The 16,690-nt window shown below is 45.4% G+C and overlaps 1 protein-coding gene across 1 annotated transcript; it reads left to right on the forward strand.

Annotated features, from left to right (window-relative positions):
• Positions 1-5,706: 5,706 nt before the first annotated feature.
• On the forward strand, positions 5,707-10,659 carry LOC128829049 (glucagon-2-like). Its single transcript, XM_054014167.1, has 5 exons — positions 5,707-5,780; positions 6,433-6,579; positions 6,884-7,015; positions 8,530-8,622; positions 10,588-10,659. The coding sequence occupies exons 1-5, from the start codon at positions 5,707-5,709 to the stop codon at positions 10,595-10,597; spliced, it is 456 nt and encodes a 151-aa protein (XP_053870142.1). The 3' UTR covers positions 10,598-10,659.
• Positions 10,660-16,690: the final 6,031 nt, after the last annotated feature.

Genomic DNA, 16,690 nt, shown 5'->3' on the forward strand with positions numbered 1-16,690 from the left:
TGTCCACACTGGAAACACTACAGCAGCATCGCTGCAGCTGCTCCACTGTAGCACTTCAGTGTAGACACCGTTTCTATGATTCCATGAAACACGGCTGGTTCTTATTTGATAAATTTACGAATGGAATTCTATGACGAAGTTGCCGGTGACAACAGGGGATTGAACGTGCTGATCCAAGAGGTCCTTCCAGCATAGGTGCTGAAACTAGGCGTGTTAGGGGGGCTGCCACACCCCCTGGTTTGAAGTGGGTTCCATCATATACAGGGTTTAGAGTTTGGTTCAATGGCTCTCAGCACCCCCACTATACAAATTGTTCCAGCCTCCCACGTCCTATGTTCCTTTCACATTCACCCCTTTTATACTGGTATAACTCCATTGAGTCAGATTTGGTGCTGCACCTCACAGCTGATGTAGCACTGGAGAGAGAGGGAAAAGGTGGCTTTACCTCCCCCCTCTTTGTGCTCCCTGAATTCTAGCATGGTTAAGGGCCTGCCCAGCTCAGCATCCGCAGGGGCTGCTCTAAGTTATGGAGGTCATGTATAACTGCCTATGAGCTGCTCTGCAGTCCAGAATAACTGCAGTCCAGAGCCCTACTACCATGCCTCTGTCCTCCCCTGATCCAATCCCTCTCACCCCTGGGCACACCCCAGTATCCAGGGCTGCACAAGCAGAGTAAGAAAGCCGACAGCACCTCTAGGCTGAAGCGGGAACCCTCCAATGCCAGGTGAATTCCCCAGGGATTCTATCAGAGAAGCATAATGGGGCCATAGTGGGGGAGACAGAATTGGACCCACTGCCTTTAGTGCAGTGATTCCTGCTTTATATCAATGTAAATGAAAAGAGAATCAGCCTCTGGATTGATTAACAGCTGCCATTTGCATTTGGTAGAGGAAGTGAGGGGAATTAAGTAACATTGCCCCACTTTATCACGCCCTACGAAACTGGATCTGAAAGGAGGCACCATGTGGAGTTCAGTTCTGGGCCAACACGGTTTATGCCATGTCTATCACGCCCATAACGTGCGTTAGTTCTTAATTTTGTGATACAGCCATGCTTAATTGCCATTAATGTAAACATATTTTAAAAGGGTATTTTCCTGCTCCGTAGGTCAATGGACCTAATGTAGCTGATCTAAGTGGCTTTGATTTGTTCTAATTAGCTGGCTGGTTTCCTGTTTATTTCATGGAAATAGAATTGGTTCATCACACCTGGTGTATATAAAGGGGCTGAAGGTCCCAAGTTGAGACCTGAATCTACTGGAGTCCTAAGTGCTACATCGGAGGACCAGGAAGGTAAGAAGCTAAAATCCAATTGCTTTATTTTTGTAATCTCTTCTCTAAAATAATAGCGTGATGGCAGCAAAGGGCTTTGACATTCTCAGGCAGAAGGAGGTGTAAAAAGTAGGAACGTAAGAGCTGCCTTACTGATCAGATCAATGGTTCATCCAGCCTACTATCCTGTCTCTGACAGTGGCCAGTAACAGAGCTTCAGAGCGAGTGTACAGAACAGGACAATTTTGGAGTGATCCATCCCTGTCTTCTTCTTCCAGCTTCTGGCAATGAAAGGTTCAGGGTTACCTTAAGTATGGTGTTGCATCCCTGATCATCTTAGCTAATAGCCATTGATGGATCTATCCTCCATGCACTTATCTAATTCTTTTTTGAACCCAGATATACCTTTGGCCATCCCAACACCCCATGGCAATGAGTTCCACAGGTTAATGGTGTATTGTGTTAAAACGTATTTCCTCTTGTTCGTATTAAACCTGCTGCCTATTAATTTCATTGGGTGACCCCAGGTTTTTGTATTGTGGGAAACGATAACTAACACTTCTCTATTCACTTTTTCCACGCTATTCATGATTTTATAGACCTCTTTCATATCTTCCCTTAGAACCGTAGCTCACTAGTGGTTAAAAATCTCCTGACAAGGAGTTCCACAGATTGACTGTGCATTGTGTGAAGAAATACTTCCTTTCATTTGTTTTAAACTTGCTGCCTATTTATTTCATTTGGTGACCCTTAGTTCTTGTGTTATGAGAAGAAGTAAACAACACTTCCTTATCTACTTTCTCTAAACCAGTCATGATTTTATAGACCTGAATCTTATCTCCCTTTAGCTGTCTCTTTTCCAAGCTAAAAAGTCTTAGTCTTATTAATCTCTCCTCATACAGAAGCCGTTCCATGTGCCTAATCATTTTTGTTGCCCTTTTCTGAACCTTTTCCAATTCCAATATTTTTTTTTTTTTTTTTGAGAAGGAACAACCAGATTTGCACGCAGTATTCAAAATGTGGGCATACCATGGATTTACATAGAGGCAACATGAGATTTTCTGTCCTATTTTCTATCCCTTTCTTAATTATTCCCAGCATTCTGTTAGCTTTTTTGACTGCCGCTGCACATTGAGTGGATGTTTTCAGAGAACTATCCACAATGACTCCAAGATCTCTTTCGTGAGTGGTAACAGCTAACTTAGACCTCATCTTTTTATATGTATAATTGGGATTATGCTTTCCAATGTGCATTACTCTGCATTTATCAACATTAAATTTAATCAGCCAGTTTGTTGCCCAGTCACCCAGTTTTGAGAGATCCTTTTGTAGCTCTTCACAGTCTCCCTGGGTCTTAACTATCTTGACTAGTTTTGTATCATCTGCAAATTTTGCCACCTCACTGTTTACCCCTTTTGCCAGATCATTTATGAATATGTTGAATAGGACTGGGCCCAGAACATACCCCTGGGGGTCACGACTATTTACCTCTCTCCATTCTGAGAGCTCCCCATTTATTCCTGCCCTTTGTTTCCTATCTTTTAACCAGTTACCAATCCATGAGAGCACCTTCCCTCTTATCCCGTGGCAGCTTACTTCGTGTAAGAGCCTTTGGGGAGGGACCTTGTCAAAAGCTTTCTGAAAATCTAAGTACACTATATCCACTGGATATAGAGGCTGATAGGGGTGGGGGAGGCAAAGATCCTTCCTCTAGCATCTTGCCGCGGTGGGAAGGCTTGTGTGTTCCAGTGACCCCGGGAGGTATGTTGGTGGGAGTTTTAACTCCTGGCAGGGCCACCCAAGCTGGACAGGTCAAAGGGTAGAGACCAGACGAAAAGCAGACCACTTGCCCTTCAGGTTGGGAGTGGAGGGACAGGCCAACTGCCTATGCTCATAAACAAGTTAAGTTATAGTGACACGACAAGGTAGCGATGCTGGCAAACTGCACGATGGAAAGGGACGGCAGAGCCTTTTTTATGCCGTACGCAGTGGCTGATAGTGTGGGAGGGTTTTGGATTCAGAATTTCATACCAGAACCCCAATCCTGCAGTATCGTTAAAAACATCATCACATTGTTGTGCTAACTCAGCTCTGATTTTCATAAAATCTCTTCACAGTTTAAACCTTTTTCCCCTTGCTCGGGTAAATTTAACATAATCTGGGACTGTTTTTGTTTTCCTTCTCTTTCATACATGGTACAATTCTACCCCTATTCCAGCTTGACCAAAAATTACCTTTTAAGTAAAACAATGTTCTTCCACAGATTAACTATTTTCATATATGTAACAAAAAGCATTTGAAAAAAGGAACACCACCAGTTATTTAAGCTTTATGCCTTTTAAAATTCAAAATTAATCAAATACTGTTCAACTTTGCATTTCATGTAGCTTCTTTTTGTAATTCATTAGCACATTCTGCAAACATTTGTCTTCTATTGTTTTAGATATAAGCATTTTAAGGTGGTTGTTTAGCTATACATTTGATTTAAACATGAAACATTGGATTTTTGATTCATTTGACCTTGATACGTTTGATTTAAACACTATCCCTTTGATTTAACCACTATAATGTGATCTTGCTTCATTTGATTTTTGATATATATGATTTAACCACTATACCTTTGATTTAAACTCTATCCATCTGATTAGTTTTCACTTAATAAAAGAGCTGCACAAATATTTGTAAATGTCCTGTTTTTCCAGAAGTGAAAAATGTGACATTCATTAAACGGCATCTAAAATTTTCACCATTTCTGTAAATCACAATTAAGGGACTGATCTTGGAAATATTTAAGAATATAAGTCACTTTATTTATGTGACTAAAGTTACTCTCATATAAAAGTACACCTCTACCCCGATATAACGCTGTCCTCGGGAGCCAAAAAATCTTACCGCCTTATAGGTGAAACCACATTATATTGAACTTGCTTTGATCCGCCGGAGCGCGCAGACCCGCCCCCCTCGAGCACTGCTTTACCGCGTTCTATCCGAATTCATGTTATATCGGGTCACGTTATATCGGGATAGAGGTGTATTTGCGGGACTGGATACGTAAATGGTGATATATAATGATCTTTTTGTATTGGTGTTAATAATATTAAAACTCACCACTGCAGCGCATTTTCCAAAATATCTGTGAAAGAGAGTGAGATGCTGAACAACAAAATGCATGTTTTCAATGTGTTTTGCTATAAATACAATGAAAAGACAGAACAATGTTTTTGAGGGGGGAGGGGTAGCTCAGTGGTTTGAGCATTGGCCTGCTAAACCCAGGGTTGTGAGTTCAATCCTTGAGGGGGCCATTTGGGGATTTAGTTGGGGATTGGTCCTGCTTTGAGCAGGGGGTTGGACTAGATGACCTCCTGAGGTCCCTTCCAACCCTGATAGTCTATGAAAAGCATTTGCAGAGCTGAGATCTTAATTCAAAGCAGTCAAATGCCCAGTGAGTTTTGAATTTAAATCTGGAAGAAAAAAAAAACATGGACTAGTGACAGCTCAAAGACCATAACTTCTTGGGGACTGATCCAAAGTGCTTTCAAATCAACAGGAACCTCTCCATTAACTTCAATGGACTTTGGCTTATATCTTTCTTCAAAATCCTATCCAACGGAATGGAAAAAGACCCATTCATCTAAATAGAAATTAGATTGGACTCATAAATCCTGCAGAAACGTTACATAGAATAATCTTCCTATCAAGCTGCCGTATTATTACCATTTATTATGTAAGGTCCTAAGCTGAAGCTATTGAAGTCAATGGAAAGACTCCCACCAATTTCACTGGGCGTTTGAGCAGCCCCTGAAGAAGTGTAGGGGTATGCAGCCCTTTCGCAAACATGGAGGAAGATAGGGTCGTTGGGTTTGTCTATGCTATGGGGTCTACATAGGGGGCAGCATAGCTCCGGCACCTTGGCTATGCCATTATGACCGTGTAGCAAAGTTGCAGGCTATAGCAATGGGCAGGTTTTTGTGCTGTTGTAGGAATTCCACCTCTCCGAGGGGTGGTAGCTAGGTCTATGGATGGGTTGTCCTGGTGTCCTAGCCGTGTCTACACCGGGAGGTTAGGTCAGCATGGCTGTGTTGCTCACAGGTGTGACTATTTCACACTCCTGAGAAATGTAGCTAGGTCAATCTAAATGTTAAGAGTAGTCCAGGCCTTTGCCTCAAGGAATTTACAGTGTATCATGTACTGATGATTCCGATATAAAAACGTAAAGGGACAGGGAATGGCTTTGGGAATGGTGTGTGTGGAAGTCGCTTTGTGTTCAGGAGAGAAGAGGTTGTTCCAAGCATAAAGATCGGATTCCTGCATTACAGTCACACACGCAAATTACACAGCTTGCTTTCCTGTTAGCAGATCACTTGGTCGTCTGGCCTTGTTGGTCATTTGTATTGCCAATGCTTTCCGTCTTCCTTCAGAGAAACAAGCCAGGAAAATGATGTCCTTGAAAGTTCTTGCTCTGCTCGTGGTCTCTCTGAGCCTTGTTCTGACGGAGGAGAATGACTTCAGGTAAGCCACAAACATTTTCTGTGCACTTTAGACCTCCACTGATTTCACTGGGCGCTGGATCAGATCCTTAGCTGGATCTCACATGGTGCATCTCAGAGCACTGAGAGGTGAGCGGAGAGGAAGAGTTGCTTTTAGAGATGATCAGGTATGAGGGAGATTTGTCAGCCAAGTGCTCTGAGCACAGGGATGGGAGCCAAGAACTCCTGAGTCCCCAGCTGCAAACTTCTCATGCAAATGAGCTAGAAATAAACGAGGCTGGCCAATTCCTCAGGGGTGACAGGCGTGGAAGGCTCTCATGTTTTGAAGCTGTTGAAGCCACAGGCAATTATACAAAATGGACATATGATATAACTCCTCCCACCCCTGTAAACTTGCTCCCCCATAGGACACAAGTGACTCCTACTGAAATCAACAGGAGTTACTTGGATCCTAGGGGATGGAACGGAAAGCCAAGAAAGGAGGATCCAGCCCTGGTGTACTTCACGAAGTTGGGCTGGCACTGGGGGCCTTGTCATATTGCAGCTGGTAATGAAAATGTCACTAACCACAGTCTTTAAATGGGGCATTCGCCTCGAGCTAGAAGCAGGGGGCTCTTGCGACGTTTTCTCTCTGCCTAGCTATGACTCGCTCTGTGTGTCTCCTGCATTCTCAGTGCCAACCCGAAGAGTCCCAGCGCCAGAGCCGTACAGCGACGTTACTCCGAGGCCATCCTGGCCAGCGATTACAGCCGGACCATGGATAACATGCTCAAGAAGAACTTTGTGGAGTGGCTGTTGGCCAGAAGAGAGAAGAAAAGCGAGTGAGTCTTTAGTGTTGCCGTTGTCCAAATTTCAGGCTGTCGTCGGCCACACTGAGGCGTATGAAGAGTGCAGAGCTCAGAATATTTTTCTTGCATGACAGCAGCAATGATGCAGGTGCTTGAACCCCAGGAAATGCTTCTGTTCCCCTTCACAGCACAGCCCCTTTGCTTCCTCCTTTGACTTCAGTGCTGCTGGTAGATGGCCTGGGGAAGGAGAGGGGGTTAGAAATCACAGAAGGGAAGCATGTTAGCACACTCTGGTGGAATCCCAAGGTGAAGTCCTCTTTTAATTTTGCCTTTCCAGTAACGCCATCGATCCATCCAAGAGGGAAGCTGAACCCCAGATGTCAGCTGTCAGTGGTCAACGTTTGGAGCTGGCCTCCCAAGGGGCTCAGGACTTTTTTGTCTGGCTTCTAAAAAACAAAAGAAAACAGAGGTGAGTTCTGTGACTGGAGAGCTATCTGATTGAGGAATAGTAGCCCCAGGGCAGGACGGGATCCCCAGTGGCTGAGTGATTTGAAGGAACACTTTCCAGTTACAAAGCTTTGTCAAGAATGAGAGATAATTGAAACTTGGCATTTCCGATCTTTAATCGGGACGCTGGTAACAACATGACTTACCACAACAAAGTCTGTTGGAAAACAAAGTGTATCCCTGGTGAATTCCAAATGCAACTGTCAATTCATTCAAATGGCCCTCTGTTTTATGCATGGCAGAAGGTTTAGGAACAGGCGTGGGGGTGTCAGAGAGTTTGTAGAATACCCCTCACCCACAAACACACTGGTCACCAGGCACCCCAGAACTGCAAAGAGGAGTGAGCTCAACCGACGGACAATCAGTGTCACATTAATGACTCTGTCTGAAGGGTTTGTCATGTCAGAAAGGGGTTAAGTCACTCACGATTCCTTCCTGGTTAGTCAGCAGGAACGCCCCCAGCCATTGAGATGTCCTCTTCATTCTGCCTTCCTCACTGAAGCTTTTATTTCGCACAAGAGAGCCTGGTTATTAAGACCAAAACGCCCTTTAATTTAAACTGCCTGTCACTGCTTATGGTTTTGCTGGGATGCTCAGACAGCAGCATGAGGGTTTCTATTAAGGAGCAAATGAGCTAAGGGAGTTTGTCTTGCCTGTTGCAATAACCAGGACTCCATGTGGCATCTTGAGGGATGAGACTGGATCCATGCAGGATTACCTAGTTTTTGGTCCAGATCAGGAGGCAGAGATTTATTTGGGAGATTCCTCAACATGGGGGGAAGACGGAGGGAAAGCCATGTTGTGGTTTCAGAGGGAAAGAGCGTGGAGTGATACATTTAGTAAAGGATAACGCAGAGCACTGCGAGATGCAGAGAGGAGGGAAACGCATGCCCCTGACTGGGGAGTCCTTGAGCAGTTAGAGCCAGACGGCAGATGAATTTAGACAAGACCCTGAGCTGCAAAATTTGAATCGGGCTCTAAACTTTCCCATTCAGATCCAGGGGGCTGATCTGGGTCCAGCTCTAATCTATTTACAGAGTGAAATTCCCTTGGCTTTACTCTCTGATAAGCTAATTACTGTCCAGTCTGTCCAGCAGTCTGGCAAAGCAAGTTCTCTTTGACATTGGCACTGTTACCTTTGCAAAAATTCTCACCTTCAAACCTCTCTGCTGGGCAACCTGAATTGCACGAGCAAATTTTCTAGTGAAGACAAGACTTTGAAGCAGAGAAGGAATATTGGCAGGGGGCAGAGTGAAGGAAGCGTGCTCTGCCGATGCCCCATCCTGTATCTGTCCAGTGTAGGACTCCAGTCTCCAGAGCTGGCCATCAAACATCTTCCAATAGCTAAAGTGAGTGACTATATTTGCAAGAGAAGGAAAACACAAAGCTGCCGGTCACGGGGGGAGATTTGTATTCGTGGCTTGTCATCGAATGAAACTGGATTATCTCTGTTCCTCTGGTTTACATTTGTTGCAGTCTTACTGCTCCCAAAGAATCTGATCGCTTGAAAGACGTTCTGAGCGAGGAGCTATTGGCGTGGCTGACGTCTGCTGATCTCTGTAGACCGACGTGAGTGGCTGTTTTTCCTAGTCCTGGTTTTTTTAATGCTTCTCTTCAGATCCCACCCCCCTGCCTCCCACTGTACAAATAGCTGCATAAAGGTGTTGGGCTGCTTTGGTGACAGACTTTAGATTTCTTCAGATAATGTTCAGGCCGGATCATCAGCTGCACTGGCACAACTAGGGTGACCAGATGTCCCGATTTTATTGGGACAGTCCTGATTTTTGGGTCTTTTTCTTATATAGGCTCCTATTACCCCCCACCCCCTGTCCTGATTTTTCACACTTGTTGTCTGGTCTCCCCAGGAATAATGTCTTCATCCCACCTTAATAATAACATAACATACACGAGAACAGCCAGACTGGATCACACCAATGGTCCATCAAGCCCAGTATCCCATCTTCTGACAGTGGCCAATGCCAGAGGTTTCAGAGGGAATGAAAGACCAGGGCAATTATCAAGTGATCCAGCCCCTGTTGTCCAATCCCAGCATCCGAAAGTCAGAGGCCTGGGACGCCCAGAGCATAGGATTGCAGCCCTGAACACCTTAGCTAATAGCCATTGATGGACCTATCCTCCATGATTCTTTTTTTGAACCCAGTTATATTTTTGGCCTTCACAACTGGCAAGGAGTTCCACAGGTTAACTCTGTATTGTGTGAAGAAGTACGTCCTTTTGTTTGCTTTAAATGTGCTGCCCACTAATTTCATTGGGTGAGCCCAGTTCTTGTGTTATGTGAGGGAGTAAATAACACTTCCCTATTCACTTTCTCCATCCCATTCATGATTTTGTAGGCCTCTATCATGTCCCACCTTAGTTGTCTCTTTTCCAAAAATCCCAGTCTTTTAAATCTTTTCTCATATGGAAGTTGTTCCATGCCCCTAATCGTTTCTGTTTTCCTTCTCTGTACCTTTTCCAATTCTGATATATCTTTTTTTGAGATGGGTTGACCAGAATTGCACTCAGTATTCAAAGTGTGGGCGTACCATGGATTTATATAGTGCCATTCTGATATTTATTGTCTTCTTATCATTCCTGACATTGTTAGCTTTCTGGGCTGCCACTACACATTGGGTGGATGTTTTCAGAGAACTATCCACAATAAGTGAATAGCAAGAGGGGGCCATGATAAAAAGATGTAAAATAAGGAACAGTCTAGAGCAGTGGTTCTCAAAGCCGGTCCGCCGCTTGTTCGGGGAAAGCCACTGGTGGGCCAGGCCGGTTTGTTTACCTGCCGCGTCCGCAGGTTTGGCCGATTGTGGCTCCCACTGGTTGTGGTTCGCCGCTCCAGGTCAAGGGGGGCTGCGGGAAGCGGCACGGGCCGAGGGATGTGCTGGTCACCCTTCCCGCAGCCCCCATTGGCCTGGAACGGTTCCACTGGGAGTTGCGATCGGCTGAACCTGCAGCCGTGACAGGTAAACAAACTGGCCTGGCCCGCCAGGGGCTTTCCCTGAACAAGCGGCGGGCCGGATTTGAGAACCACTGGCCTAAAGAAGGAAGATCAGGAATTTCTCTTCTCACAGTCTCATAACACAAGAACAAGAGGGCATTTGATTAAATTAAAAGGTGGGAAATAAAAACTGATTAAAGGAAATACTTTGTCACACAACGTGTGACTAAACGGTGGAACTCACTGTCCCCAGAAGGCGTTGAGGCCAGGAATTTAAGAAGATTCAAAGACGGATTGGACACTTAGATGGCTATCAAGAATATGCACCAATGTCATAATTAATTATGACCATTTTCAGAAGGGATATTAAGCCTTGTGCATCAGGGTTTAAGCCGATCTCTATTAGAGACCAGGATGAGACCTGGAGGGTGGGGGACAGATTATCACATATCTGCCTACTGTGGGGTTCTTACACCTTCCTCTGCTGCTGACCTCTGAACTGGACAGATTTGGATTTGATGCATCATGGCTTGAATATAGCAACACCGAACATTGTTCCTTCTCCCAATTATCTCTTTTCCCAGGACTCAGTAGCCCCAAGACTCTCCAGAGGAGCTGGCTATGCACTCTAACAACGGACGTGTTAAGAATGAAGAAGGATTTTGTAGCCACTTAGCTCAGTATTCCCCCTCTGTGCATATTGTGCTCTTTGCTACGGTCAACAATAAAGAAGGTAGTCTGAAGCTGACATGAGACTGAGATTATTATTTTTTTTTTAATGAATGGAAATATGACAGGGTGACTGGGAGGATTGCCAACCCTCCAGGATTGACCTGGAGTCTCCAGGAAGTAAAGATGAATCTTGAATGAAAGATTATGTCATGCGATGAAACCTCCAGGAATGCATCCAAGCAACATTGGCAACCCTACCAGGGGTCCCTTTAAGAGGGAGTGAGGTCCAGGGTACCAGTGATGGATTACCTTCTACCCAATCAGGGGGCCTGGGGCAAAGCAATTTCGGGGGAGCGGACATAAAAAAGGCACCATCCGCTGCGGTGCTTGTACTCACTGGGCGGCGTTCCGAGTCTTCGGCGGCGGGTCCTCCACTCGCTCCAGGTCTTCGGCGGCACTAAGGACCCGCCGCCGAACACCCGGAGTGCCGCCGGGTGAGTAAAAATCCCAGGGACAGGATTCTTGGCCAGGGCTCGCGGGGCCCCTGTGGGGCCCAGGGCCTGGGGCAAATTGCCTCTGGGCGGCCCTGGTCTAAGGGACGGCCCCTGGGCCTTTATATAGGGAAGAGACCCAAAAACAAGGAGGAGAAAAGGAAGAAAGTGAGTCTAGTAAGAGACACCCAGAGTCCTGTGCTAAAGAAGAAGCTCATCTGTGGAAAGGTGTCAGGGTGCAGACAATGCTTAAAGAAGAAGATTATCTCCAGAGGGAAAGCCTGATGAGGGATCACCTGGTGAGGGGGCAGTGGGATGTCTAACCATTGACTTAAGATGGTTCAAGGAAGAGTGGGGTTGTTGAACTGGAGAAATTGAAAGGAGAAGGAGAGACCACTATTGTCTCTGGACATTGGGGTTTAGAACAAGGTGAATCCTCCTGTCTGTGGGAGTGAGAAGGTGACTTTGTCCCAGTAAAGAAACCCAGGTTGGGCATCAGCATGGATCATCCTGGTGTAATTCTAAGGTGGAAGCCCTAACTTATGGGGAAACTGAGGCAAGAAAGGTGCTGCAGCGCCACACTTGGCCAGTAGGGGATGTCACAGGGGAGGCATGCCCTTTTACCGGGAGATATTAAAAGAACACAACACCGTGCCCTAGCAACCAAGGATCTCCAAGCCCTTTAGGAACATTTCTTAATTGTATCCTCATTTTACAGATGGGCAAATTGTGACCCAGCCAGGTTAACAGTCAGGTTTTTAAAGGCCCAGCTCTCATTTAGGCACCTGAATAAGGGCTTGATTTTCAGAAGTGTTCAGCAGGCAGCAGGCTGAACCCTTCCGCAAATCAAGCCCTGACTGTGGGCGCTGAGCTCTACTAAAAACCAAGTCCTAAATGGCCTGCTACAGGCATAGAGAACGAGGAGGACTTGTGGCACCTTAGAGACGAACACATTTATTTGAGCATAAGCATTCGTGGGCTAAAATCCACTTCATCAGGTGCATGCAGTGGAAAATACAGTAGGAAGATATACATACACCGAGACCATGAAAAAATGGGTGTTGCCATACCCACTGTAACAAGAGTAATTAATTAAGGTGAGCTATTAGGTGAGCTATTATCAGCAGGAGAAAAAAAAACTTTTGTAGGATGGCCCATTTCCAACAGTTGACAGGAAGGTGTGAGTAACAGTAGGGGAAAAAAATCAGCAGGCATAAAGTAAGTCTAGGGCAGAGTCTGAAACAGAACCCAGATCTTGCCTATGCTCAGCCTTATGTCTTAACCACAAGACAACCTTGCCTGTCCACACTCTTGGATCCACCTGCACACTCATATATATGATTATCCCAATAGGGCTTGGCAGGGCCGAGACCAAACGTCCATTGCAAAAGTGTTAGAATCCATTGCAGAATAAAAACTCTGGCCTGCAATGGTTCTAGGCCCTGAGACAGCAAAGCACTTAACCCAAGCGTTGCTGAATTCACACCTGAGACGTTTCAGGATTCTAGTTTGATTGGCTCACCACTTGAGGGGGGGCTTATAAAAGGAACACACTTTACCAAGCTCAGTTTACCATGGCAGGGCTAAATTTATCCAGGGTGTAACTCAACTGAGGCCAGGTCTATGCTACATAGTTTTGCCAACACAGCTATATGGGTAAGAGCTGTGATCCTCGACTGACGTAGCTGTACTAGCAAAAGCCCTTAGTGCAGATGCAGTTATAACGGGAAAGACTGCACTTTTGCTTGTTTCACTTTGGGGGGTGAGAGGGGGGGTAGGGTGACCAGACAGCAAACGTGAAAAATCGGGATGGGGGGTGTGTGGGGGGGGGTAATAGGAGCCTATATATGAAAAAGACCCCAAAATCGGGACTGTCCCTATAAAATTGGGACACCCTAGAGGGGGGGGATGGAACCAACTAAGGGAGGATATAATAGAGATCTATAAGATCATGAATGGTGTGGAGAAAGTGAATAAGGAAGTGTTATTTACTCCTTCACATAACACAAGAACCAGGAGTCACCCAATGAAATGAATAGGAAGCAGGTTTAAAACAACCCTAAGGAAATTCTTCTGCACACACTGCACTGCCAACCTGTGGAACTCATTGCCAGGGGATGTTATGAAGGCCAGATGTATATCTGAGTTCAAAAAAGAATTAAATAAGTTAATGGCAGATAAGTCCATCTATGGCTATTAGCCAAGATGGTCAGGGATGCAACCCCATGCTCTGGGTGGCCTGAAGCCTGACTGCCAGATGCTGGGACTGGACGACAGGGGATGGATCACTTGACAATTGCCCTGTTCTGGTCATTCCCTTGGAAGCATCTGATATTGGCCACTGTCAGAAGACAAGATACTGGGCTCGATGGACCATTCATCTGACCCTGTATGGCCGTTCTTATGTAACAATACCAGCGTCAACACCGTTTTGCTGGTATAAGTTGCATCACATGAGGACCCATAGGTTGCAAAATGATCTGGACAAATTGGAGAAATGGGCTGAGGTAAACAGGATGAAGTTTAACAGAGACCAATGTAAAGTGCTCCACTTAGGAAGGAAAAATCAGTTTCACACATACAGAATGGGAAGAGACTGTCTAGGAAGGAGTACGGCAGAAAGGGATCTAGGGGTTATAGTGGACCACAAGCTAAATATGAGTCAACAGTGTGATGCTGTTGCACAAAAAGCAAACATGATTCTGGGATGTATTAACAGGTGTGTTGTGAGCAAGACACGAGAAGTCATTCTTCCGCTCTACTCTGCGCTGGTTAGGCCTCAACTGGAGTATTGTGTCCAGTTCTGGGCCCTGCATTTCAAGAAAGATGTGGAGAAATTGGAGAGGGTCCAGAGAAGAGCAACAAGAATGATTAAAGGTCTTGAGAACATGACCTATGAAGGAAGGCTGAAAGAATTGGGTTTGTTTAGTTTGGGAAAGAGAAGACTGAGAGGGGACATGATAGCAGTTTTCAGGTATCTAAAAGGGTGTCATAAGGAGGAGGGAGAAAACTTGTTCACCTTAGCCTCTAAGGATAGAACAAGAAGCAATGGGCTTAAACTGCAGCAAGGGAGGTTTAGGTTGGACATTAGGAAAAAGTTCCTAACGGTCAGGGTGGTTAAACACTGGAATAAATTGCCTAGGGAGGTTGTGGAATCTCCATCTCTGGAGATATTTAAGAGTAGGTTAGATAAATGTCTATCAGGGGTGGTCTAGACAGTACTTGGTCCTGCCACAAGGGCAGGGGACTGGACTCGATGACCTCGCGAGTCTTCCAGTCCTAGAAGCTATGAATCTATGAAAACCCTTTGCTGAATACCGTATACCAATATAGCTGTACCAGCAATCCTAGGGTAGACTTGGCTTGAGGTTAATGACGGTATCTCATGAATTTGGACCCATAATACAGCCTCATCTAAGAAATGTGAAGGGCACATTGTTAAGATACCACCGTGTCATCTGCTGGATGATGCCTGGCCTGGGTAAAAGGATTGCAACCCATTTCACTGTGGACACGGTCCACGCCATTTAAACCAAAAAAAAAAAAAAAGTCACAGCGTTCATTGTCACCTCTGCAGGCAGACGCAACAGCAAGGCCAAGGACTGAATGGAGCCTGAGCTGCCCTATCAGTCCTAGAGAGGTTTGCTACAGCTCAGGATTGAGACACATCGGCAGAAGGTGCAAACGTGTCCAGTTACTATGCCTGCTCCATGGCTAATTGGAGGACTTCAGTCTCCAGGGCTAGGATTGACTCCCTTGTTATCTTTTGGGGGCATGCACTACTTTGTGGCTCTCTTTTATTACCCCTTTGGGGCCAGCTCCGCAATTTTGATTTGTCCCAAGGAATCAGCTGACCTCCACTTCATTTTGGGCCATCCCCTTTTTTGAGGGGGAGCCATCAATTTTGTCTGCGGGTGGGCCCATTCAGGAGCCATCCCACCACCTGCTGGAGATCAAAGGGGATGGCACATTTCACCAGCACTACATTCAACACTGTGCCTTTTAAATGCAATTTTAAAAAAAGCAAAATTGTCTTTTACATGGATTTTTAATAATAGTTGGACAAGACAATCCTAGAAAGGACCAAGAGTTCTTTTAACTCTTGCTAGCATGGTGGTAAGTGGAGTTTGTCTATAGACAGGGACTGTTTTATTTTTGACCCATGCTACAATTACCAAAAACTTCATTAAGAATTGAGATTGCCCAGTTGTATCTTGTGCCCTACCAGAATGTCAAAAGTGGCTACACTGAAACCTCTGAAAACCAGGAAATACAAATTTAAGATAATGCCACACCCTGCAACGCAACCTTAACTCTGCCCTCTTTGAGCGATGCAATAATATGCCAATAACATGCACACTAGGATTCTACCATCACGGATGCTACAGGACACTTTGGGAACAGAGCACATTAATACTACAGGACAGAGTCTAATGCATCAAGACCTTTAAAAATCTGGAACTTTGGGTTTGTTTATATAGATCATCTATATATAGCTTGAATGTTAAGACAGTTAAAAGCAGAAGTTCCATAAAGCACTTTTGTGTGTGTGTTTTAAATAAACAAGAGCCCTGGAGATAAGGCGGGATTCATTTAATGCATGACTTCATTGAGGGTTCATGAACAAGTATCACGGGGGCTGCAACCATCTTGCACCCAGCCAATGTTGCTGAAAGATAAGGAGGGCCTGGGTAGATCAGAGGGAAGTCCTGGTATGGAAAAGGTGGTGGACTACTGATTTAATGTATGAAGTTGGCTAAGCTCTGGTTCAAGATTTAGCAGGAAGGGACTCTCCCAGCAAATGACATGACTATCATCACGGGGCTTAAATCATTTCTGAGGTGAAGCCAAAATGTAAACGTGACATGAGCAATGTACTTTATAATGAAAGACTGCTGAGAGATCTGATCTTCTCTGACTCTGATCCCTGCCTTCTTCTACCATTATTTGTAATTGAATAACACATGCAGGGGCTGGGGAGTAAGGGCAAGCCAGTACTCATGGTTTATCAAGGACTAACCCCTTCGTGAAGTAGGTGTGAGGGGAATCTGTTTTAGATGCTGGGGTGCAGAGTGTGCAGTCACTCTGCATTTGGGGGCGGGAAGGGCCAAGGAATCATCAGCCTTTGGGGTGCAAGATTCTATCATTCCAGGAGACAGGAACACAAAAGTGGTGAAGCCAGGCCACACAGGGTATGTCTACACTGCAATGTAAGCCCGGGGTTCAAACTCAGGCTCAAGCCTACCCCACTTCCATCTACAGGCAAATCACGCTAACCCAGGGCTTGGTCCCAGCACCCCATGGCATGAAGGGTCCAAGCCTGAGTCAAGCCAGGACCCAGGGTTCAAGCCCTATTGTTACGAGTGCAGATGCAGCCCCACTAGATTTGAGATCTGGGAGCCTGCCAACAGTATCCCACAATCCCATGGGCCAACTTTCTTTGTCATCTGAATAGTCAAGTTTGGTGGACAGTTAAGTTTTCCCACACTTCACCATGAACAAAGGGCTACAGAAGATACCTGCC

This window comes from Malaclemys terrapin, chromosome 25, assembly GCF_027887155.1.
Source record: "Malaclemys terrapin pileata isolate rMalTer1 chromosome 25, rMalTer1.hap1, whole genome shotgun sequence".
Taxonomy (NCBI): Eukaryota; Metazoa; Chordata; order Testudines; family Emydidae; genus Malaclemys; species Malaclemys terrapin.

Excerpts from the sequence above, each read along its gene's own strand:
- LOC128829049 (XM_054014167.1), top strand. The coding sequence starts at position 5,707 with ATGATGTCCTTGAAAGTTCTTGCTCTGCTCGTGGTCTCTCTGAGCCTT. Across the intron at positions 5,781-6,432 it reads ACGGAGGAGAATGACTTCAG|TGCCAACCCGAAGAGTCCCA; the intron begins GTAAGCCACAAA and ends CTGCATTCTCAG. Across the intron at positions 6,580-6,883 it reads AGAAGAGAGAAGAAAAGCGA|TAACGCCATCGATCCATCCA; the intron begins GTGAGTCTTTAG and ends TTGCCTTTCCAG.